Source organism: Castor canadensis, chromosome 12, assembly GCF_047511655.1.
Source record: "Castor canadensis chromosome 12, mCasCan1.hap1v2, whole genome shotgun sequence".
NCBI lineage: Eukaryota > Metazoa > Chordata > Mammalia > Rodentia > Castoridae > Castor > Castor canadensis.
The window spans coordinates 38,032,861-38,058,838 of record NC_133397.1 but is presented as its reverse complement, the minus strand read 5'-3'; the positions used below and the strand labels follow the sequence as shown (position 1 = coordinate 38,058,838).

The 25,978-nt window shown below is 40.2% G+C and overlaps 1 protein-coding gene across 1 annotated transcript in view; it reads right to left on the bottom strand.

Annotated features, from left to right (window-relative positions):
- The window catches only part of Slc3a1 (solute carrier family 3 member 1), a 36,981-nt gene that overhangs the window by 10,022 nt on the left and 981 nt on the right, over nt 1-25,978 (bottom strand). Inside the window, exons 2-7 of the mRNA XM_074049614.1 lie at nt 22,930-23,109; nt 22,632-22,786; nt 17,929-18,054; nt 8,168-8,287; nt 3,535-3,659; nt 1,842-2,037 (exon numbers count right to left, since the gene is read on the bottom strand). Of these exons, the coding sequence (XP_073905715.1) occupies nt 1,842-2,037; nt 3,535-3,659; nt 8,168-8,287; nt 17,929-18,054; nt 22,632-22,786; nt 22,930-23,109 (902 nt within the window). The remainder of the gene's footprint in view (nt 1-1,841; nt 2,038-3,534; nt 3,660-8,167; nt 8,288-17,928; nt 18,055-22,631; nt 22,787-22,929; nt 23,110-25,978) is intronic.

Sequence of the window (25,978 nt, the reverse complement as noted above, 5' to 3'; positions counted from 1 at the left end):
CGATTGTGGTGGTTCACACCTGTAATGCTAGCCACTTGCAAGGTGGTGATTAGGAGGATCATGGTTCCAGGCCAGCCCAAGCCAAAAAGTTTGCAAGACCCTATCTCAACCAATAAAAAGGCTAGGCAGCCCATATATGTGGGAAGGCTAAATAGGAGGATCACAGTCCACGCTAGTCTGGGCATAAATGTGAAACCCTAATTTGAAAAGCGAAAGCAAAAAGGCTTAGGGTCATGGCTCAAGTGGTAGAGTAACTTGCCCAGCAAGTGCAAAGTCCTTAGTTCAACCCCCAGCATTGAAAAAAAAAGAAAAAAAAAAAAAGCAAGAAAAAAATTGCCAGCCAAGATTTTATATACAGGAAAACTTTCAGTAATGAAAAAGGAATGAGATACCACTTTATACCTACTCTAATGGGTATAATTTTTTCCAAAAAACAGAAAATTGTAAGTGTGGAGATGTGGAGAAATGAGAATCCTTAGTCAGTGAAAAACAGTCTGACACTTCCAATAGACAAAGGGGGAAGGAAACATCCCAAATTTCTATGAAAAGCTGAATGGATAAGTAAATGTTGGGTATACATATAACTGAATATTATTCAGCCATAAAAAGGAGTAAATTTCTGATACACACCACAATATGAAGAAACCTTGAAAACATGTATGCTAAGTGAAATAAGCTAGACACATAAAGACAATTTGTATGTTCCATTTATAGGAGGTGTTTAGAATAGGCAAATTTATGGAAGCACAAAATAGAATGGAAAATACTAGGACTTGGGGTGGGAATGAGAAATTGTTTAATGGCATAGCTCTTCCCGTTTGGGAGGATGGAAAGTTCTGGAAATGGTTGGTCATGGTGCTGTGCGGCATTGTGGATCCACTTAATACCAATGAATTGTACATCTTCAGATGCTTAAAATGATAAATTTTATATTATGTATAATTTGCCACAAAGCTAATAGAACAGGTTTAGCAATGTTGCAAGATATATAAAAAATCTACTGTATTTCTATACACGAATAATGAACAAAAGTGAAAAAAATCATTTGTGATAATATTAAAGGAATGAAGTATAGTTATATGCCACATAGCTTCTCAGTAATAACAGACCATGTGGCCTCAATGGTGGTCCCTTGAGATTACAAAGGACTGGAGTAGGAACACATAGCTGAGGATGAGGCAAGAGAAAAGGTACTGTGGTAGAAAAAAGAAAAGAAAGTTCACAGTGAAGAGTCTGACAGAAGCTTTTCAGACATGCTCCTTAAAAAGCTTGAAAGCATGGTTCACAACACAACGGTTTTCAGAAATAAAGAACTTAGCCAGGGGCGTGAGCCTGTAGGCCCAGCTACTTGGGAGGCTGAAGTAGGAGTGTCGCTTGAGCCATGATTGGAAGATTAGCTTAGGCAACACAGGGGAGACCCCCCCGCCCTGCATCTCCAAAATAAATAAATAAATTTTAAGTTTAAAAAAAAAAAAGATCTGTGGTACATGATCTGCTTTCAAGTAAATCTATGGTAAAGGAAAGAAAATGAAGCAAATTACCACAGACATACTACTGAGAAAACCCCTCTAGAGCCTCAGGCACTCTGGGTAAGGTGGCAGAAATCTATAAAACCAGCACATGGGAGGAGGCTGAGGTAGGAGGAACACAAGTTCAAGGCCAGTCTGAGCTACTTAGCAAGGAGGACAGGTAGGTTCAGAAGCTAGGCTAGGTCTAACCATTAATTATTGAATAAAGTGAAAGAAAGGGTCACTTATGGACAAAGGACCACCTGATTTTAGAGGTGACTATGTACCAAGTGCAACTGCTCAATATGAATGACTCCAGGCTTGAGGACTTACCATCCAATTAGGCCATTTTCCTTCCGGCATGTTTTCCATCCAGGATGAAATAACCTCATACACAGTGTTCCCAGAGAGCATGTCTAGCGTAGTAAGGTAGCTGTTGAAAGGAAAATCAGCTTCCTGGATAAATGGCAGTCCGTAGTATAACATGGCCTTGTCAATGCTCTCTGCGTGGACTTCGGTCCCCATGAACCTGCAAGAGACGGCAGAGTTCAATGTCTCCATCACATGTCAGAAGACTGGGAAAGACTGCAGCTGCTTATGTCTTATACACTTCTAAGATGTGGGGGCCAAACCCATAGTATTAACCAGGCAGGGACCAGGGCTCACTGGAAAGCAGTTAAGCCACATGGCCAAGAAATGTCATGCTGGGTTGCCTGAACAATTTCTCATTGCAATAAACCCAAATAGTAGCCTAATATTAGGGTATACTTAAGAATTAAGAAATACATTTGGCTCTCCATCAATATTGTTCTTTGCTTTCCAAACCTGATTAAAACTTAGCAATATCTTTGAAGACCTGATCAAGGTCTTAACTCATTTAATCTCACTATAGCCTTAGAAAGATTAGTATTATTCCTTCTTCAGCAATTCTTACCACACCATCTGGAATTTACAGATGTATAAGGTAAGAGGTAAGAGGTTTTACCACCCAAAAACCTTATATTTGAGTCTTCATAAACTCTCACCTTATTATTGATCAGTACCTTCAATTACTGAGAAATAAATACTCCGGGGAAGACACAGTAACCCAAAATGACCCCATCAGTGCTGGCATTGGCTGTGTGAAGCAGCATATTAATGGATGGGTAAGTTCATGGCCTCCAGCCCACCTGTTTCAATTCCTGTCCCATCTGTGCCATTACCACCCGTGTGACCATATTACCTGCATGCTCAGAGCTGGTTTCTCACCTATAAAATGGAGACAGTAATCAGAGTACCCACTTCAAGGAGGGGACATTTCTTTAGCTTCTTTTCTATATGGGTGAGCTATATGAACTCAGGAATATAGGTTGAACATCCCCTAGCCATAATTCTTGGGACCAGGAATGTTTGAGATTTTGAAGTTTTTAGATTTGGGAATATTTGCCTAGACTTTTACTGGTTGAGAATCTCTAACCTGAAAAAAATCAGAAATCCAAAATCTCCAGAGTCTTTGGATTTTCAAGTTAGGGCTCAACTTATAAATTTTATAGAGTATTTACTGTATGCCAGTCACTATTTTAAGTAATTTATATACATTATCTCATCTAATCTCACTCTATAGCCTTAGAAAGGCTCCTGCTATTACCTTTTTATTGATGAGAAAACAGATTAACGTTAAACAGCCAGCCCAAGGTTGCACAACTATGAAGAAGGCTCTATTGACAGTTTATAAAGCATTTGGATTACTACTATACAAAGAGTATAAGACCAATGATAGTGATAGCCTATAGCTAACATTTAACTACTATATTCTCTCTTTAATTAATTTAATTTTTAACATTTCACAAAATTGGAAATTGAAATTAGCACATTTAAGCAACATGAGAGGTTGGCTCAGATGCCGGGATAACCAAGCTCTAATAAGATACTTATACTGCTTTGTGATTTTTTAGGTTTGTAAGACCTCTGCATATGCCTGGTTATGAGGGATAAACTGCAGATCACGCACTGTGCCTTCAAGAACAAACACATGCTCTGTGCTTACCTGTATCTGCCAGGCTCCCTGCTGTATTGGTCCATGGTCTGCCGGAAGCTCCGCACAATGTCATGCATTCCCAGTTGCGTGGTAGTGAAGTCATGGTGCAGCTCTGAGTAGCGAATGACCGTGTCCTTTGAAAACCAAGAGAGTTTGGTTACCATTATTTCACATGCCACATAACCACAGCTGGCGCCAGACAAATAGAGGCATCTCTCCAAAGGACTTAAGATGAGCAAGATACGTGCTCAAAGGTGGCCCTAGGACCGTCATTGGTCAAGGGGTGGGTTGTAGATTGAGACTACTTAAAACAACTAGTACTCCAATTGATAACCTTATAAATCCATAAACAAATATTTCTCTAACTTAACTATCACCCATTTTATTTATTATTTTTTTGGTGGGATTGGGGTTTGAACTCAGGGCTTCACGCTTACAAAGAAAGTGCTCTACCACTTGAGCCACACCTCTAATCCATTTTGCTCCAGTAATTTTGGAAGTAGAGTCTCACCAACTATTTGCTCAGGCTGGCCTTGAACTGCAATCCTCCAGATTTTAGCCTCCTGAGTAGCTAGGATTATAGGCAAGAGCCATTAGCACCCATTTTAGCGAACTAAATTTTACCAAACATCAAAACACTGACTAGAAATATACTTAACAAAGTCCTTCTTAACATATAATTGTCGAAATGCTTTAGACACTTTCTTTTTTTTTTTTTTCCTTCCATTCTGTTACAAGTTTATTCAGAGCCCAGGACCATCTCCACCTACATCTCATATCCTATTTCTTTTTTTTTTTCTTTTTTTTCATTTTTCTTTTATTATTCATATGTGCATACAAGGCTTGGTTCATTTCTCTCCCCTGCCCCCACCCCCTCCCTTACCACCCACTCCGTCCCCTCCCTCTCCCCCTCCCCCAATACCCAGCAGAAACTATTTTGCCCTTATCTCTGATTTTGTTGTAGAGAGAGTATAAGCAATAATAGGAAGGAACAAGAGTTTTTGCTGGTTGAGATAAGGATAGCTATACAGGGCATTGACTCACATTGATTTCCTGTGCGTGGGTGTTACCTTCTAGGTTAATTCTTTTTGATCTAACCTTTTCTCTAGTACCTGTTCCCCTTTTCCTATTGGCCTCAGTTGCTTTAAGGTATCTGCTTTAGTTTCTCTGCGTTAAGGGCAACAAATGCTAGCTAGTTTTTTAGGTGTCTTACCTATCCTCACCCCTCCCTTGTGTGCTCTCGCTTTTATCATGTGCTCATAGTCCAATCCCCTTGTTGTGTTTGCCCTTGATCTAATGTCCACATATGAGGGAGAACATACGATTTTTGGTTTTTTGAGCCAGGCTAACCTCACTCAGAATGATGTTCTCCAATTCCATCCATTTACAAGCGAATGATAACATTTCGTTCTTCTTCATGGCTGCATAAAATTCCATTGTGTATAGATACCACATTTTCTTAATCCATTCGTCAGTGCTGGGGCATCTTGGCTGTTTCCATAACTTGGCTATTGTGAATAGTGCCGCAATAAACATGGGTGTGCAGGTGCCTCTGGAGAAACAGTCTTTTGGGTATATCCCCAAGAGTGGTATTGCTGGATCAAATGGTAGATCGATGTCCAGCTTTTTAAGTAGCCTCCAAATTTTTTTCCAGAGTGGTTGTACTAGTCTATATTCCCACCAACAGTGTAAGAGGGTTCCTTTTTCCCCGCATCCTCGCCAACACCTGTTGTTGGTGGTATTGCTGATGATGGCTATTCTAACGGGTGAGGTGGAATCTTAGCGTGGTTTTAATTTGCATTTCCTTTATTGCTAGAGATGGTGAGCATTTTTTCATGTGTTTTCTGGCCATTTGAATTTCTTCTTTTGAGAAAGTTCTGTTTAGTTCACTTGCCCATTTCTTTATTGGTTCATTAGTTTTGGGAGAATTTAGTTTTTTAAGTTCCCTATATATTCTGGTTATCAGTCCTTTGTCTGATGTATAGTTGGCAAATATTTTCTCCCACTCTGTGGGTGTTCTCTTCAGTTTAGAGACCATTTCTTTTGATGAACAGAAGCTTTTTAGTTTTATGAGGTCCCATTTATCTATGCTATCTCTTAGTTGCTGTGCTGCTGGGGTTTCATTGAGAAAGTTCTTACCTATACCTACTAACTCCAGAGTATTTCCTACTCTTTCTTGTATCAACTTAAGAGTTTGGGGTGCTTTAGACACTTTCAAAGGCAAAGAAAACAAATGATCCTGATGGTTATAAAACTCATTATTATACTTACATTGTATCTGCTCACAAAAATATCAGTATCATGCATTTAAATTTGCTTCCTTATGATCTCTGTCATTGTTACTGCTATACTTCCTCTAGGTTTCAGTAATTTTTTCCTGATACTTATTTTTATGCTTTCCTAGAATCAGAAGAATCAAAAGGTTACAGTCAAGGGAAAAGGTTCTGGGATGGGACATGGACAGCCGCACAGTCTGTTCAGTGGGCTCTTTATAAGTGAACTTCTCTCGCTAGATCAAGTGAAAGGGGATTTTTGGTTGTTTGGGTTATTTTAATCTTGGGTTTTTTCTTGAACTGCATTTTTTTTTTGTAATGGGTTTCAAGATAGTCTCGACACATGATAAAAGCGAGAGCACACAAGGGAGGGGTGAGGATAGGTAAGACACCTAAAAAACTAGCTAGCATTTGTTGCCCTTAATGCAGAGAAACTAAAGCAGATACCTTAAAGCAACTGAGGCCAATAGGAAAAGGGGACCAGGAACTAGAGAAAAGGTTAGATCAAAAAGAATTAACCTAGAAGGTAACACCCACGCACAGGAAATCAATGTGAGTCAATGCCCTGTATAGCTATCCTTATCTCAACCAGCAAAACCCCTTGTTCCTTCCTATTATTGCTTATACTCTCTCTACAACAAAATTAGAGATAAGGGCAAAATAGTTTCTGCTGGGTATTGAGGGGGGGAGCGGGAGGGGGTGGAGTGGGTGGTAAGGGAGGGGGTGGGGGCAGGGGGGAGAAATAAACCAAGCCTTGTATGCACATATGAATAATAAAAGAAAAATGAAAAAATAAATAAATAAATAAATAAAGATGGATAAACAAAGTGAAAAAAAAAAAAAAAGATAGTCTCGAACCGAGATGGCCTCGAACCTCAATCCTCCTGATCTCTGCCTCCTGAGTAGCTAGGATTATAGGCATGAGCCACTAAATTGCATTTCTTGAGTAGCTCCTAAAACTCACTGTTCTGAGCATTTGCCATGCTACAAACATACTTCTCATGACATCTCATTACAATTAGCAAGGCTGTTTCAACATTTCCTCTCCAAGGAGCAGCTATTCCTCTGTGAGACAACTGGATAGTACAGTGCCTCTTTTTGTTCAGTTTTCTTATTGGAAATCATGCACACACACAAAAAAATTGGCTTAATCATAACCTTTGGTTAATGACATGCTGCCGTAATTGGCCTGTTGCACAGCCAATTTCTCTTTTGTTAGTTGTTAATTACCATTTTAGTGAAGTTATAAGTACCCATAAATCTACTCAGGACAAATGCTAGAAGCTTGATAATAAATTATCTAACCACATGGATTTCATTTTACTTATTTAGCTTCATTTAAAAGGTATCATACTACACATAATAATTTAAAATTTTTCCACTACATTGGATTACTAAGATTCACCCATATTGCTATTTGTCACTGTAATTCAATTATTTTGATTAGCATATAATAATCTATTGTGTGAATATACAATACAAATCCATCACTTGGAAATGTATTTTAGGATTACTGTATACTTATTTGACCAAAGAAAAGAGGGCAACTAAGAATGGTGGTCAACCACAGGAGTAAGGTGGTATGTGTGACATGGGGGAAGGTTGAGAGTCACTAGTGTGGAACCCCAAAGAACTTAGATTCTGTAGTGAGACAGGCTTGGTTTGGAATTCTATTTATCACTTCTATAACACTGGATAAGTTAACTCCCCTAAGGTTTGCTAAGCGAGGATCATGAAACCTCTCACAGGATATTAAGAGAGTTAAATGAAATATGATAGCACTTGGTCAGTGTTAGCTCTCTCCCCTCCATCCATGTGTCCTTGAACTAGAAAAGTGCCTAAGGAATTGAGACCTCCTCACTTGAGCCTGAGTGAAATGACAAAATCTCAGTGAGCAAACTATTCTCCGTTTGGTGGTCCTTGGAACAGTTCACAGTGTCTTTAGAACCCTAATCACTGCAGGAGTCCTCAAGGGTTCCCTCACTCTGGAAAGAATCACTGAAACGAAACATCTGGGTATATGCATTAGAAACCACTGTGTTTTCTAAAGAAAATGATTCAATATGATCAAAATACTTTATATGCATATAGGAAAACAGAATAATGAAATCTATTAAAATTGTTAAAAAAAGAGCGGGGTATAAGAAAGAGTACCAGAGGTGGTGAACTTGATCAAAGCACATTACATGCGTGTACAGACATATTATAATGAAGCTGCTCGGTACAATTAATATATTCTAACAAAAAAAGAAAATGATTCAAAGTACTTACTATCGATAGAACTTGTCTTTGTATTGGGTATCTCAGGCTAAAATAGAGACACTCTGATGACATTTTCAGAAAAGACAAAGTTTAAAACAAAACCTTACCGGCACTTGAGATGTATTTACTTGAATCTCATTTCTCAGATGCTTTGCTTCCAGAAGAAATTTAACAGCATCAAAACTAAAGCCATCAACACCCTTTGCAAGCCAAAACTGCATTATTTCCTAAATATGAAGAAGCAAAACTCTTGGTTACATTAACTATACATGGTAATTTTTAATCAAGGCTTTGTCTATGAATGACTTCCATGAAAGAGACATTTCTACATACAAGACAAACACAATATTCACAGTCTGTTTTGCCTATTTAGTGTAACTATGTTAGTGTAGTGAACGCTTCAGTAACTACATTTAGGGACTCACACTCGTACATATCTGAACTCAGAATTACAATTATATTTGACATTAATACTAAGAGCATGTTTCCAAAGTTTAGAGAACCCAGTAAAAATGAGAGAAAGAAACCATCATGAAAGGTAAGACTCAGGACAAAGTGGGAAAGTATCCCATCTCCCTCAAGCCCAAGTCCTCAATAGTCACTCCAAAGTGAAAGACATCACCAATTGTTCAATTGTTAAATATTTTCCTCCTTATCAGGAAGGCAAATGAGAGGTGAAGTGCTGGGTGTTTAAGGGATTTCCTGTTAGGAGTAATCTGTAAAGAACACAACACAGAAGAATAGTGAAGATCTGGGTAAAACCCAGATGTAAATGTTGTCTTGAATACATTCAAGTAATAAAAGAGTAACAGTCACTATTTTAATGTCTTTAATGTCATAAAGAAATTGATCCCAAGCAAAAACAGTTAAAGATCCAAGTTTCCATGTATTTTATTGTACTCTTTGATGGCCTAGTTTCCTTCAAAGATGTGTGATCAACACCAAAATTATTGTGCAAATATCCTTGGCTTTCTATATCCCCATTCCCAAATACATTCTCCAGACACATCCTTGCTGGAGAGAAGACAGTCCATTACCTGCTCAACCTTCTCCCTGCCCTACCTGCTATGGAAAGCATTGTCCTAGGTAGACTAGGACATTTTAAATGCTGGGTTCAAAGACTGAAGAGATAAAGACTGGTCTGGAGACATGGGCAAAGAAGGGATGTGGAACAGAAGACCAGGAGCCTCCAGGGAAAGGGCCTGAGAAGAAGGAAATAAAAGTGAAAAATCTGGGGAGGATGGAGGCAGAAGTTTGCAGGTGTGGACAAGTGGGGGGAGGAGAAAAGGGACTTCCTTTTACTTCAGGTAGTCTTGGGCATAACGCCAGAGGCGTGGGCATGAAGACTGTGCAGTCACATTGGGGCTCTAGTTCAGAAGGGCCTCATGTTTGGTAACACACTGCTGTTGGTTTTACTGTCATAAAATTCTGGTAATTTTAAAACAAGGGCCCTGTACTTTCATTTTGCATGGATCCTCACAAATTATGCAACTGGTAATTTACAAATTCCTTGTAGAAAAACAATGCAGGATAAAGGGATAGAGAGGGATGGAGTTGCACAAGGAAGGCTAGTGAGCTAGTTTAGATCGAGGAGGTAATATTTCAACAGGGAGAATAATGAGGGAGTAAGCCATGAGAAGGACTGGAAGACAAGTATTCAAAGCAGAGAACAGCTATGGAAACCAAGTTGGATTCCTGAAGCAATGAAAAGGGGTCAGTGTGGCCAGAGAAGCATAAGCAGGAGGGGATGGAGGTGAGGTTGGACTGTCACTTCTAGCTTGTAGTGAATGGGAACAATGTACAATGTGGGGTGGGGGTTCAAGGTTTCAAGCAGAAATGGCTGATGAAGAATAAACTCTACAGTCTGGCAGTCCCTCAAAAAATTAAACGAAGTTACCATAAAATCCAGCAATTTCATACTTAGGTATGTAGCCAAGAGAACATATATCCACACAAAAATTTGTATGTGAATGTTTACAGCAGCATGAATCACAGATGGAAACAACCCCAATGCTATATGTGTGCAATGAGTATTATTTGGCAATAGAGATGAATGAATACTGACACATGCTACAACATGGATGCATCTTGGGAACATTTGCCAAGTGAAAGACAAAAGGCACAAAGGATAAGGATTATGTGATTTCATTTATACAAAATATCCAGAATAGGCAAATCCATAGAGACAGAAAGTGGATTAGTACCTACCAGGGGTTGGAGAGGATGTGACAGGATGAGTAGTGATGGCTAAAGTGGACAAAGCTTCTTTTGTGGGGGTGATAAAATTTTTCTAAAATTAGATTGTGATCATGGATGCACAACTGTGAAAATATTGAATACTTTGGGTAAATCTTAAATCATATAAATTATATATCAAAAAATCTGTTACAAAAAAAAACAAACTAAGGCTGAGGAGCCCATTTAGAAGCCTGCTCTGAGTGGGGAGACAGTGATAGAGGTGGAAGCAGTGGTCAGATGTCGATCTGTTGTAAGGTGGGAGCTCCTGATCTGCTCATGGCATGCAGGCACTGTGGAAAAGAGAGGAGTCAAGCTTAACCCACAAGTTGTTGGTCTATGTACCACTCACTGAGCTGTGACAGCAGGCTGAAGGAGAAGATGGAGTGAAATGAGGAGGAGGCTAGTGGCTTGTTAAATCTGGACCTTAGGGCAGAGGTTGTGGCTACGGATTTAAGTTTGAGAATCATCAAGCCTAGATACAGTGTTTGCTAAGAAGCTTTCCCCTTGCTCCAGCAATGGAGATAGCCGTAGGGTGGACCGAGCTTGCCCGCCTTTGGTTCAAATTGAACCTACAAACTGCCAGTTATGAAGGCTTCTCCACCTGACTGGGTGATCCCTGAGGGCAATATTGAGCTCTACTTCTTTTCCTTTGCCTTGGACACAGCACCTGGTACACAGTGAACCAATTATGGATGAGGGAGCATGAGCCAGTCAAATACTGAAGACGTACAGCACATTGAGTACATCTGGCACATTCCCCGGATTTGTGGAGTCCAAGTAGTCAGAGGAGGGGCAGAAGGAGAGCAGGAGGTGAGGGTGGATGGTCAGAGATTATACTAGAGAAGTCAACAGACAGATGCCAAAACTTGGCCCCAATTTTTAGATGCTTCAGACACCACACAGCCCGGGTCCACCTCTAGGTGGTACTTTGTTTTACAAGCACGAACACTGGTTGCAGCCGAGCACAAATAGCTATAAGTAATCCAAGCAGACTCTGACAAAACATGGGAAAGCATTAGGTGACATGCTGTTATAAATGTTAAGCTCTGGGGTACTGATTTTCTGAAACCAAGCCACTCATTTTCTACAGGAAGTCCTTATTCACTTCAGGGTCTCAGCACTGCTAAATGTTGACCTGACATTCAGGGTCTAGGTTTATGACCCTGGCATAAATAGAAACATTATCATGTTTTGTGTCATCATTTATATAATGAAATGTTTCTAATACTTTTGTTTTAAAAGTGCTGGAGACTGAACTCAGGACCTCATGAACTGTAGGCAAGTAAGTGCCTACCACTGAGCCATAACCCCAGCCCTGATGAAATGTTTTAAATGCTGAAGTTTTAACCCAGATAATACTCAAGAGTCTGCTCTTGAGAACTATTTCCTTCATGTTATTTATTCTTTCAACCAGGGAAGCAAAGAGAGCTCCAGATTTTAATCGTTAACACTCTTTATTCCAATTACATTCTCCCAGAGTACCGGATGTAAAAATGGACACAGAGCCTGGTTCCACTGGGTCTAGGTGACTCATGTAGGTGTCACAGTCTCTGGGCACAGTATACTGTGTCCTCAATTCTTGTCAAGCTTCCATGACATCACACTGTCCTGATTTTTCCACTGGTCATCTTTAAATTCTTTTCTCCTAAAACACTCTGAGTAAAAAAATAAGAAAAGTCTAGATTCATGATATCTGAACTCAGCAGTTGTCCATCTCATGAAAGAATAAGGAAACATAAGACCTTTTATAAGTACAGAGAGAAAATGATATCCCCTGCTTATAGGCAAGAGAAAGATCACTACTACTGCTCAGAAATCTCAGTAAAATTATTTGCTAACTCCTCCAGAAGCAGGGAAAAGAGACAGGATCAAGGCTTCTGTATGTTACCATCTGGTACCCTGCTAGCCACCTTGCAGCCAGCCATACTAAGTCATCTTCAAGACCTCACTAAACCTCGCCTTCCTCGTGATTAAAACAGCACCTGCCTGATGGAGCTAAGGGATATCTTTCTAGAAGAAGAGATTAGTCAGCACTGTCAACACTGCAGACAGACAGGGAATGTAAAGACTGAGGGGTGGTTGACTTTGGCAGCAGTACCTCATTTAATCCTTACAGACAGTAAGGACACTGCTGATTAATCTCTTCTTCTAGAAAGATATCTCTTAGCTCCATAATGTGCTTGGTTTGCAGTTCCTTCTCGGTGGCCTCTGCAGTCCTTTAAATGTTAGTGCTCTATGAGGTTCCATCTTCACCCTTGTTCGTTTCACTTCACAACACTGTCCATTTATTGATTATTTAAAAGGTACTTACATATCAAGGAACTCACTGCTCTTGGTGTTTTGCAAGATTAAAACACTTAGTCTTCTCTATGAGTTAAGAGCCATTATTTCTATTTTATGAATGAGAAAACAGGCTCAGTGATATGACCTCCACCAAGGTCACATGGTTAATAAGCAGCAGCACTAGAATTGGAACCATATGGCATCCTTTACCATTTGCTACACTGTCTCATTTTTTTTTTAATTGGAAGAGCTGCCAACACTGGCCTCACTCTCACCTGACAATAATTGTCTCTCTTGTTCAGTTCAGCTGGCTTACTTTTCTTACTGCCTGAGCTTTGTAGGCATCATTCATATATCAACAAACTCCAAACTTTTATCTCTAGACCAAACCTTTCCTGGATCCTCAGTCCCTTATCCAAGTATTCACTGGATTCTTGGACATCTCACAGAAAAATCAAACTCCTCCTCTTCCTATACCTCCTATTCACCCACCCCCATTCAAATTTGAAGCTGGAGGGTCACAGCAGACTCCCCTCTAAATCTTGATGACTCTACATCTCCATGCCAACCTTGCTGGTCCAAGGTCATCAGTATTTCTTTCCAGATTCCTGCACCACCCTCCTCCCTAAACCCTCTGTCTCCAAACCTGCCCGACTCAAGCTCCTTTTCCAAAACCAGAATGATTTTTTTCAAAATGCAAATCAAAAGTTATCCCCCTGCCTAAAACCTTTTAAGCTCAAGTCCTTGTTAGGCCTTTCAGTGCCACTTGTGACGTGGCTCCTGCTGACCACTCAAGTCTCATTGGTAACACTCCCTTCTATCTAGAACATGTCCCTGTCATACTGGACAACTCTTGGCACTTCAAGTGTACCATAATTCATGCCTTCCCCTCTGCCTGAAACACTCCCACTTGTGCCTCTTCCTTGGTTCATTCGTCCAAGGAATCATCCACTGAGTATCACTGAAAACCCTTCCCCAATCTTTCCTACTCTATTAGGCACCAGCCCTGTGTGTGCCTACTTTCTACTGTCACAACAATTCAGCATACTTTATTGTAACTGCTTGTCTACCTTGTCCTCCAGAATATAAGTTCCATGACAACCACAAGTGCCCATCTTATCAACCATCACACCTCTAGCCCGTGGTCAACATGCCACACGTATTGTTAAATGAGTGCATGATTGTAATAGCTCACCTAGCATGCAGAAGGTGCAATAAATGATGCACTTATTATATCAAGCACAGAGCTGGTGTTTCAAACAGGTGGTGTGGGCTGAGGGAGTAGCTCAAGTGATAAAGTTCTCTCCTAGCAAGCATGAACCCTGGGTTCAATCCTGGAATCACGAAATAAATAAATATAAAAAAAAGATAAAGTAGGTAGTGAGTGAACTGTATGTTGAATTATAGGGGTGGAGCAGAGTCCACAATTAAGTGCCTCTTGGCTTCTCATTCCAAACTGTAAACACAGTGACTTCCCAGGAGTCCCAACTCCAGGCCTCAGCATTGCAACACAGGAGGTCCAGGATCACACTGAGCCCAGACATGGGGCCAGGCCACCTGGAGTCTCTTCCTTGCCATTCCACTGTCCTACTTGACAACTTTAGCTCATGTACCTGTGAGTACAGGTACAAATCCTTTTATAAGAAAAGGGATTTGAAGAGCAAGGAAAAAACCAAACCAAGTCAGGCAAACAGCTCCTGAGACCCCATTTCCAAAAATAATCAGAGCAAAAAATGAACTGAAGGTGTGGCCAAGCAGAATGCCTGCTTTGCAAGCATGAAGCCCTGAGTTCAAACTCCAGTCCTGCCAAAAAAAAAAAAAAGTGATTGAAAAAAGTATAAATTACTACTATGCAAATAAAAGCCCTGACCTCCTCTGTGAGAATTCTTCCTGACTTCTCAGGGGAAAGCACTCAAGTCCTGAGACAAGCCACTGGGAAGGGGAGGAGACTGAGAAGAAGGGAGGGTGCTCAGCCGGATGTCCCTCTATGCCTGCCTCCCACTGTGCAGATAACTGAGATCTGATGGCAGAGAGGCTCTCCAGGTGCTAGCAGGAATGTGAGTAGGAGTCATTCCAAATGCCTCCTTGCCAAAAACTAGCTGGGTTGCAAATTATTAACCTACTTAACTCCACTATAGAGATAAGCACTGCTGGGGGCAGAAGGGTGTCGGAAGTGCCCTCATGTGAAAGGTCCATTCCTGGAGCAAAGTGCCTTTCATCTCAACTTCTTGTCCTTTCTTATTTACTTCTGATGGGAAATCTCAACCAGTTTTGCAAATAATATCTAACTTCTCAGTGAGAGGCTTTCTTTCTGGGGCACTAGTGTATAAGAATCCTACTCACATACTCACTCCACTACCAGGTTTGTCAAAGAATCATTAATGAACTGGCCAACACGTCGTGGCAAAATTTAACACTTGTTTCAACATCTCCAGACAATCCACTACCATTCACACAGAGTCTGGAGAAGACTACCACCTGATAAACTAACTGACTAATACTTTAGGAATTTTTGACTGAAAGGCTGAAAAAAAAAAAAAACTGTAGGAAAAGCGAAACACAAAGAGAAAAATAGTTTGCCTCAAAGTAGAAGCAGGGCTGCAGTTAAGGGTAGTGAACTCAGGTCCCAAAACCTAGGTTTGCATCAGGCTCCAGTATTCCTGAGGAGGGTGGCTTTACCTTGCTAGGTCTCACTTTTCCTTTCTTAGGTAGCTCATAAATCAGGCTTGTTCTGAGCATAAATCATCAGAGTAAATCATATACATAGTAAGTACATGCCTAATAAGTGGGAAGGAAGGGGAAGATGTAATATGAAAATGAGCTTTGGTGATAGAGAAGAGTCCATAGCACCAGAGAAGTTCAAAACTGACCCCCACTTAGTCTACTGACCACATCTACCCTACCGAGACAAAATTGCTCTGACTACTGATGCCTACTTCTAGAACAGATCCTAAAGCAATTCATCTGAACTGTGGGCACATTCTTACTGTAAGAATGGATTTAAGACTAAGGAATCCACAAAAATCAATTTTTAAAAAGAAATGCAGAGGGCTGGGGATGTTCCCCAGTGGAGCAGCATGTGCAAGACCCATTCCACCAGCCCTTTTGTGTGATGTTTTTTTCCTCAAGATAGGGTCTCCTGAACATTTGCTTGGGCTGGTTTCAAACCACGATCCTCCCGATCTCTGCCTCCTGAGTAGCTAGGATTATAGGTGTCAGCTCTTATGCTTCAAAGCACATAGTCAAGAAAGAAAGAAAAAAAAAACCCACAAAATAGAAGAAAGGTATTTGTAAATCATGTATCCATAATATATAAACAACTCTTACAACCAAACACTAAAAAGACAAATAAGCCTATTTTTAAATAGGCAAAGGCTTTAAATAGACACTTCTATAATGAAGATAAATAAGTGTGTGAAAGTTATGAACTATTCTCACATTATTAACCACTAGGGAAATACAAATATAAACCACAGTGAGATGCCACTACATACCCACGAGGACAAACACAGGCAATGACAAGTATTCTTGGTGAGAATGTAGAGAAACTGGAGCCTTATAAATTGCTAGTAGAAGTGTAAAGTGGTGCAGGTGCTATGGAAAACAATTCAGCAGTTTCTCAATAAACACACATATAAAAATAGATACAGATCACACACATATAGGCATGTATTGTATAATTCCATTTATATGACATGTTCTGAGTAGCAAAACAGACTCGTGGTTGCCAAGACCTTCAGGAAGAAAGTCAGAGGCCATGGGGAGTGACTGCAACGGTTTTGGAGGGATGCCCCCCCTGCCTTTTTTTTGGTGAGACAGTGTCCCACTGCGTTGCCCAAGTTGACCTCAGGCTGGAGAGCCTCTGAGATTACAGGCATGTACCACCACACCTGACTTAGGAGTTTCTGTTTGGCCTGGTGAAAAGTACTGAACTGAGTAGTGATAGTTGCACTAAATATACTGTGAATACACTAAAATATCCTAAAATCACTAAATTACCCATTTGAAAAGAGTAAGTTTTATAGCATGTGAATTATTGTATCTCAATAAAACTGCTAGTTAAGAAAAAAAGAAAAATAAGCTACAAGTTCTGTTCTGTTCAGTTTCTTCCCCACCTATCTTCCTCAGAGTCCTACCCCAGCCACCTAAATTCCCAACCACACTAGCCACAGCAGCAGCAAGAATGAGAACAGCATGGCTGCTATTTCCTGTGAACTAGGCATCAGGTATTGTTAGAACTGCCAGCACCACTTGGGTGGGAGATCACTGAGGTCACCTGGGAAACCTCCTGTTCCAAAGCCACAGAGGGATCTGTAGTGACTCAGCATGTGCCCTTACATCAGCATTCAAGGCCTACCTGAGCAGCCCCCATCTCTTACTTTGTGGACCTCAACTGCCTGCCTCTTGCCTTCGAGTCCCTCCAACACACTGGGAAGGCAGCCAGATAAAATACAGGAGACGTGGTTAAATTTTAATTTCAGGTAACCAACGAGTAACTTTTTTCGTAGAAGTATGTCCCAAATACTGTACTATTGTTCATCTGAAGTTTAAAATTTAACGAGATCTTTGTCCTCACTATTCCTCTGCCTGGAACTCTCTTCCTCTAGTCACCCACCTTCCTTTCCCATTTCAGGTCTTTGTCATGCATCACCTCTTCCCAGGCATGTCTCCTAATCACCTTCCGCAGATGAGCAACCTGTACCTGGCACTCCAGTGCCCCTTCCCCTGAGCATTCGCCACCATCTAACGTGTTATATAGGTAGCTGTTAATTGTTTATAGCCCCCTTGGTGGCCCAAAGACTCCTTGAGAGCTGGGCATTTTTTTATTCATTGCTATATTCCCAGTGCTTAGAACAGGGCCCAGCACAGAGTAGGCAGTAAGTTAATAATTATTGAGTGAACACAGAAGCACCATGCATGGACTATCTCAGCTAATCTTCCAACAGCCCTCTGCCACAAATACTGTCATCAACCATGTTTCATACATAAGGGATTGGAGACATGGAAAAAGCAAATAATTCACCCAGAAGTCACTACAGATGTAGAAGCCAGACCCCAAAGCCCATGCTCTCACCTGCCCTGCTGCAGTAGCTCACTGTCACAGGCCAAGGAGCAACTCAGAGCTAAGGTACCAAGCATTCCTGGCCCCATTTCATTTAGATTTTTCTGGGGTAGAAGAAGGAAGGAACCACCAGCAGTTTAAGTGTTTGTGTTTGCATCAGACATCTTAATCTGAGAATTTAATTGCACTGTTTGGTTTTGCCTACACGATTGTTCAATATTGAGTTTTCAAATTACTACTTAAGTAGCTATTAATGGAGAAGTCTCTGTGGGTGTTATTACTCACTTTTATTTCTTCTTGAACATCAGGATTTCGGAAATTTAGATCAGGTTGCTCTTTCGTGAACTGGTGAAAATAACATTGCTTTCGCACTTCATCAAAATGCCAACTGGAGTTTCCATATACACTTAACTAGCAAATAAACAAAGCAGCACATTGATTACTTAGCTTATTCATATGATAGTATTGCCAACAAAAACGATCATTGCCATCCCTGGCCCAATGAGGACAGCTTCGTAAATTCTGAGCGTTTTCGTGCTAGGAGGAACACCAAGCTAAATTAATCTCCCCAAATTTCATCCATCTAATGCCCTATCACATCGCTGTGACGTATTTGTCCAGTAGACAGTGTTCATAACAACACTAGCAAATGCTCTCAAATTCGAGACAAGGCAACTTAAGAAACAGACATTACTAACACATTTTCTTGAATCTTCTGTCCAGGCTCTGAACTCCTACATGTGAAGTAAAGCAAATGTGGTCGATGAGTGCGAAAGACATATGCTCTTGATCTTGGAGTTTAAACCCAGATTAAACTGGATACTTCAAATATGTATACAAAAAGGTTTTATTAGACCATTCACTTAAAAACTCTATTTGTGCTGGGTGTCAGTGGCTCACACCTCTAATCCTAGCTACTTGGGAGACTGAGATCAGGAGGAATGAGGTTCAAGGCCAGCTTCAGCAAATAGTTTCCAAGACCCCCATCTTCAAAAATAACCTGAGCGATATGGACTGGAGGCGTGGCTCAAGAGGGAGAGTGACTGCTTTGCAAGCACGAAGGCCTGAGTTAAAGCCTCAGTCCCATAAATTAAATAAATAAATACTCATCCTCAGGAATAAAAACCTGACAATTTTGAGTATTGGTACCCAGCAGTGTTTGACATTGTGGCTGATGTCTTTTTTCTAGAAATGCTCAGGTCCATGGTTCCACATCAAGACTCTTCTTGATGTCTCCAAATCTTTGGCCATTCCTTCTTAGTCTATTCCATGGCCCATCAAAATGTGAGTTTCTTGTGCTCCATCTCAGACCTTTTGTTTGTTTCATGTAAAAAGAGCATCTCGAAAACAATGAAGAACTGAGGGGTTCTGCATAAAGCCTTTTCTTTTTACCTGGAAGACCCAGTCACACAGGGTCTGCATTTCCACAGCAAGTGGCCAAAGCTGAGTAGCAGTTGCTGTCTTTTAAGGAAAAAGCCCTTGACCAGTTCACCAGGTGGCCCATCCAGATACAACTCAAGATGAGATACTCACAGCATGTCTAACCAACAAAAGATTGGGGACAAACAATCCAAAAGAGAATTGGGGGTGTTTCACAGAAATGGATACTCAGGAAAAAAATACACAAAAAGATTGTTAAATATCAATAGCAATTAGATAATTACTACATTAATAATTAGATAAAATATCATTAACAATTAGACAAATGTAAAATTAAGACCTCAATGGGATACTATTTTATGTTCACATGAATGGCAAAAATTACAAAGTATGGACAATATCAGGAATTAACGAGAATATGTACTTTTATACTGCTGGAAGGGATATAAATTGGTCCAACCACTTTGATAATCAATGTGATGTGACCTTGTATAGTTGGCATGTAGGATCCTGCAATTTTACTTCCAGTTTTTCAACTTAAAGTAGTTCTTGCACATGTACCTCAAGATAAATAGTGTTTATGACATTACTAATGATAGTAAAAAATAGGAAGCAGCCCAACTGCTTACTAACCGACATGTGAATAATAATGGAATATTATACAACAAAGAAAATAAAAAGGAAAAAAAAAACCTTCTGATGCCAAAAGAGGCTGCTATTACCATCCTATAATTAAGAGATGATATGGCTTGAGGTGCGGGCAGCAATTTTAAAAAGTGGACTGTAGGCTACACTGACTGATATCCAGTCTTTAGCCCTTTCATTTACACACTCATTCTATGTGTTTGCAAAACAAAAATTAAAACCTAGTTCATAGGATTGAAGAATGGATTGAATGAATTAATGATGAATATAAAACACTTAGCAGACAGCAAGACAGATAGTAAGCATTTAGTAAATGTCTGCTAGCATCACTGCCACTTTAATAAGAGGGTGAACGGGAGACGTAAAACTGCCAGGACTTGCTGATAGCCTGACTCCCAGGCTGCACAGTGGTAATAGTCACTGAACTTGGAGGACATCAGGCAGTTGCAGGGAAAAGATCACACGGTCAGCCTTGAAACAAGTCAACTCTGAGTGTCCCTGGGTCATCTAAACGATATCCAGGAGCTGACACGTTTAAATGTTTGCAAGAGAGTCAGGAAGGGAAGAGGAGGAACTGGATAGGGTAAGAAGACCCACAGTAAAAGGCTTGGAAGAAATCACGAGATAAAGTGGACCAGGGCAGGGATGAGCTGGCCTGAGACAAAAGTAGAGTTGCCCAGATAAATCTGAATTTCAGAAGAAAAAAAAATACACAGTATTTTAGTATTTCAGCATTCGTGGGGAATTGGTGCCAGGACCCCACTTGGATACCCAAATACAAGACGCTCAGGACTTTTACATAAAATGGCATAGCATTTGTATATAACCTACTCACATCCTCCATCCACTTTAAATCATCTCAAGATTAGTTATAGTGCCTGTGATGATTAATACTGATTACGTTGAAAGACATGTAAGAGATTAGTAAAGCATACCTCTGGGTGAGTCTGTAAGGGTATTTCCAGAGACAGTTAGATCCTGAAGGCTCTGAACTAATCAACAGTTTAATCCATTGATGGATTCAAAATCTGAATAGACTATTGGGAGGTGGTGGAAAATGTGGAAGGTGAGGTCTGGTTGGAGGAAGTAGGTAATTGGGAGTCCATGTCTTTGAAGAGTCTATCTTTCCCTGTCTTTGCTCTGCTGTCCACCATGATGTGACATGTACTGCCATGTCCTCCCTCCCTGATGCACTGAAACCTCTGAAACCATGAGCAAAATACATCCTTTCTCCTTTAAATTGTCCTCTCAGGTATTTGCTCACAGTGATGAAAAGGTTTGACTAATATGGAAAACTGGTACCAGAGAAGTGGTGTGTCCTTGCCATGACTAAACCTGACCATGTGGGTCAGAAGCCTTTGAAACTGGTTTGTGGAAGGAATGTGGAAGAGTTTGGAGAAGCAGCCAGCTAGAGAAAGCTTAGAATACTGTAAGTGGGACTTAGCGGGCAATGTTGGTGGGAGCTCAGAAGGGCAACAGGAATGCAAACAATGAAGACCATGAGATTTCAGACAGGAACAGGGACTCTATTTTTAATTAAACCAGAGGCCATGGACTTATCTACACTTTGTCCATGTCCTGAGATGATGTGGGAGGCTGAGTCTACAGGTGATAGACGAATTAGAGAGCCTAGCATTCAGGCTATGGCATGGTTATTGTTGGCTGCTTTTAGCCAAGTTTCTAGTGAGAATTGTGAACAAAAAGCAAGTGGAAAAGTTTGAAAAACTTGCAGTTTGGCCAGAAAAGAAAGTGCATATAATGTTGGGGTCAACAAAAGTGTGGCAGGAGAAGAAAGTGTGGCATTGAAAAGAAGCCAACTGCTTTGTATCAGGACAATAGGAAGAACACTTTGAAGACATCTCAAGAATTGGATGGACCCCACCAATCTCAGACTCAGGGGGATGAAGGTTGCAACTCATGTGCAAAACTGTTTTGAAAAAAGAGATCCTGGGTGCCCTGCTCACACAGGGCCATCTAGGGAAGTGTTTCCCCAAGTTCAGCCATCCAGGCACTCAGAGGCTACTGTAACCATGGTTCAAAGGGGAAAGACTAATGCTCAAACTGGTAGCTGCCTTTGCATCATCCACATGGTGTTAGTTAGACAAAATGCAAGAATTATTGGGTCATGGAGGCTTCCACCCAGATTTTTTTTTTTCATTTTTCTTTTATTATTCATATGTGCATACAAGGCTTGGTTCATTTCTCCCCCCTGCCCCCACCCTCTCCCTTACCACCCACTAGATTTCTTTTTTTTTTTTTTTTTTTTTGTGATTCAGTCTCCTTTATTTTTATTTTTTTTTCCACCCAGATTTAAAAGGAAGGCCTGCCTGGCAACAGGTGACAGGGTCAGAATCTCTGCCCATGAGAGGGTGATGCGTGAAGCTATGATGGTGCAGCCTAAGCTGCAATAGATACCCCAGATGTTGGCAATACCAGGAATGTAGAATGTCTGCCAAGGAAAGCCACAAGCAATGAGTGGAGGCAGCCCAAGAGAGAGGCCATTTGAGCTGCAAATAACATGGCCACAGGGGAAGGGATGCCCAAGCCCATTGGAGCTCATTCAACCTGGATGCTAGATGTGGAGTTACTGGATTTAGTGCTGGCCCTAATGGGTTTTGGTCTTTCTTTGGTCCCATCTCTATACTTTCTGTGCTCCCATTCCTTCCTTTTGGAATGAAAGTATTTACTCTGTGCCATTGCATATAGGAAGTATGTAATTTTTTTTTTAATTTTACAGGGGCTCATGGGTAAGCATTGCCTTGAGTCTACCTAATATAATGTAAATACTAGAACACACCAGCTCTATAATCAGAAATTCAAATGCATTTGGGAAGCTTTTTCGATTTCTATTTCTTTTTCGCCTTACCATAAACTATATCATGTTTTTTCTTAAAAGGGCTTTATAAATAACCAGTTCGATTGCTGCAGATCTACCTGTTTTCCACTTGCAAGTCAGTACTTACCCAGTTGTTGGGCGGTACAGTTATGCCGTTTTCATGAGCACAATCACGCCAGATAAAATAATCAGTGTATTTCCCACTCCGTGTTCTACTCAATTGAAACCAAGCATGTTTATCACTGGTGTGGTTTGGTATGAAGTCAATTATTAATTTTAAACCTAATGAGTGAAAACATTTCAAATGGAAGGAAAATTATTAGAATAATATATGACAGTTAAGGGAAAAATGTTACAAAATGAGCATGTAGAAAAGTGCTTTCTCAACCCTCATCTCTATCCCACCCACCTTCTGTTCAATTTACCTTTCTCATGTATGGCCACAACCAGATTCTCAAAATCTTTCATTGTTCCAAAAATAGGGTCAATTTCTTGGAAATCTTCAACACCATATCTAAAATCTTTAAGGGATGATTTAAAAAAGGAAGTAATCCAAACAGTTTTCACATTTAAAGTACTGATATAGTCCAGTTTGTCTTGAATACCTAAAGAAAAAAGCCAAGGCCATGAATAAATCTTTGTTTTTTTACTTGAAGAATTAAAAATAAGGTAATTATGTATAAGCTCAAAATAGTTTTATCAAAAGCAGAAATAACTGGAATTTTATTGTGTTTGAGTAAAATGCAAATAGCAAGGTCTAACTTTATGAAATTAGTCTTCTAGCAGTAATATTTGACCTTTAACAGAGATGCAAACCATTAAAAATTCTATCACTTATTCAAACTTTATATTCAAAAACAAGACTACGGTGGTACTATTAATTTATCCTACACATGGTTTCCAGGCCAAGTGCTGGGCAAGATGCCAAAAAAAACAATGAATAATAACCCATAGTTATGGTCTAAGTGCACTGGCCCATACCAAATCATCTGAACTGAGATGTACACACTAGATTTTTAAGACCTAATACAAAAAGAAAGGATGTAAAATATGTCTTCAATAGTTTTAGAATGGTTTTATGCTGAATTGATATATTGGGTACATTGAATTAAGCAAAATATTATTAAAATTAATTTCACCAATTTCTACTTTTTTACCTTTTTTTTGAGGGGGTACTGGGGACTGAAGGCTAGGCAGGCTAGTGCTTTACCACTTGAGTACTTTTTTTGCTTTTGGTTTGCTTTTCAGATAGAGTCTAGAGATTTTCACCAGGCTGGTCTCAGACCATGATTGTCCTACCTCCACCTCCTAAGAAGCTGAGATTACAGGCACGAACCACCACACCTGGATGTTTTTTAATTTTGAAAATGTGATTCACATTAGATTTTCTTTGAACAGTAACATAAAGAGGCAGGGGGAAGAGCTATAGAAGATAACTTTAAGAGTAATGAGGTGTTAGCCCCTGATCATCTGGGGTAAAGATAGCTGATGAGGGAGAGGGGTCACAGTGAAGGGCATGCAGGCAAAAGAAAGGACTAACCACAAGACAGGGCTTATCTAAAACAGGGTGAGTCCTGGATTTCAGAACAATAAATAAATAATTAAGTAAACAAATAGTGGGAAATGCTACATGGAACACAGGGATTGGACAAAGAGTGTAATGATAAGGTAGAAGGTAACTATGCACCATTTGAAGGGTTTTTCATTCCAATCTCAGACTGCCTTCAGAGCAGCTGAATTTGGAAGCCAAAAATTTATATAGAAAGGAATTCTAGGCGTGGCTGGGGAGACCTATGGAAGATTAACTCTTTGTACTTAGAACCTTGTAGGGTGATTAGCAAATGTCTTTTTTGCTTATTGTTCAAGGACCTAAGTCTAGGAGTCAATGACCAATAACATTCTATATGTTCTCCATGTAGCTTCCTAGAGCATATCAGAGGCCACACCTGAGCACACTGGAGGTCAATGAGACCAAAGAACAAGTCACTTCTGGGATCGGGCTGTTCCCCTGTAACAGTCTGCTTACTTCTGTCTCCCATAAAGATGGCTGTGAGATCTCAGAATATCAACAGGCAATAGATGGGGAAGGGTTTTAATTTAAATCCAAAACGGCCATATATATTAAAAACAAGCATTAGGGGCTGTGGTGCAAATCAGCAGTAGAGCATGTGCTCAAATGCCCCAGGTCCTGGGTTCAATCCTCAGCTGAGAGACAGGGCCGGGGTGGGGAGAGGAAGGAGAGAGAGATATGGGGGGGGGGACATCATAAAGGAACATAATGAAAACAAAGGGGCTGGACAGATACAAAGTAAACATGGGATCCTAGCCCCATACTCCAGGGGATGGAAGGGAATCACCAAAAAGGAACTTGGAATTAGTTCTTCATAATAATAACACACTTCCCTCAACCTCAAGGACCAACAGCTATTGATTATAGGACGAAATCATTCCCTCAAGGAAAAGTTACTGAAAATGAAAAATTTAAGAGATAATTAGAAACCGCCATGTTTGTGGGAATATGGAGCTTATCTGGGAGAGTAGGAAGGCAGGATCAGGAAGTGGAGTGTGTATCTCTGGATTTATGGATTTGCTAAGCTCTTCTGTGTAAGAGGCAGCAGGTGCTGGGGTTATGGTTCAGGGGAAGGGAAGTCACTCAGATGCCTTCCAAGGCAGTATCAGAGGGTGCTATAAACACAGCCCAAAGCACCACAGGAATCTGGGGAGGGGGCCACACTCTGATTAGGAGGTTAAGTAAAGGCTAATGAAGGCAATGGGTTTGAGCTGTACCTTCAAACATTCAAAGTTAGATATACTATTCTTCAATTAGAAAGACACCCACAATTTTTTTAAAAAGAGAAAATGAGGCTGATAATACAGTTCAGTGGTAGAGAACTAGTCTAGTACACTCAAGACCCTGGGATGCATCTAGAACAGAGAAGAGAGGGGAGCAGAGAGAAGAGAAGAGAAGAGAAAGAGAGAGAGAGAGAGAGAGAGAGAGAGAGAGAGAGAGAGAGAATATGATACTGGTGTACTGCAAGAGAAAAGCCTTTTATTAGCTGAAGATTTCATGGGTTCATACATAACATTTTAAAGACAATTAAACCATTCCTACTTCCCATGCTATAATATCATCTTGTTTTATTTTCTTCAAGCAAATAATCATTATAAAAGATTTGTATGTTAGTTTGTTTTTATTGTAGTCCTTAACTAGGGTGACTACACAGCCAATTTGTCGAGCACAGTCCCAGTTTATGGCTATTATCTGATAAATTTCACTCATAAAAGAGGCCTGAATGGAGCAATACATTATAATGATATTTTACATATAATTCCCAAAGAAAGTATTAGCCTAATTTAAAAAATTAGTTTTCACTTCTATTTTTCTACTAATATGGATATTGTTTTAAAGAATCCCTAATCCAAGTAACAGCCAACACACTGCTATGCCTTTTTTCCTTCCCTTCATTTCTCAGG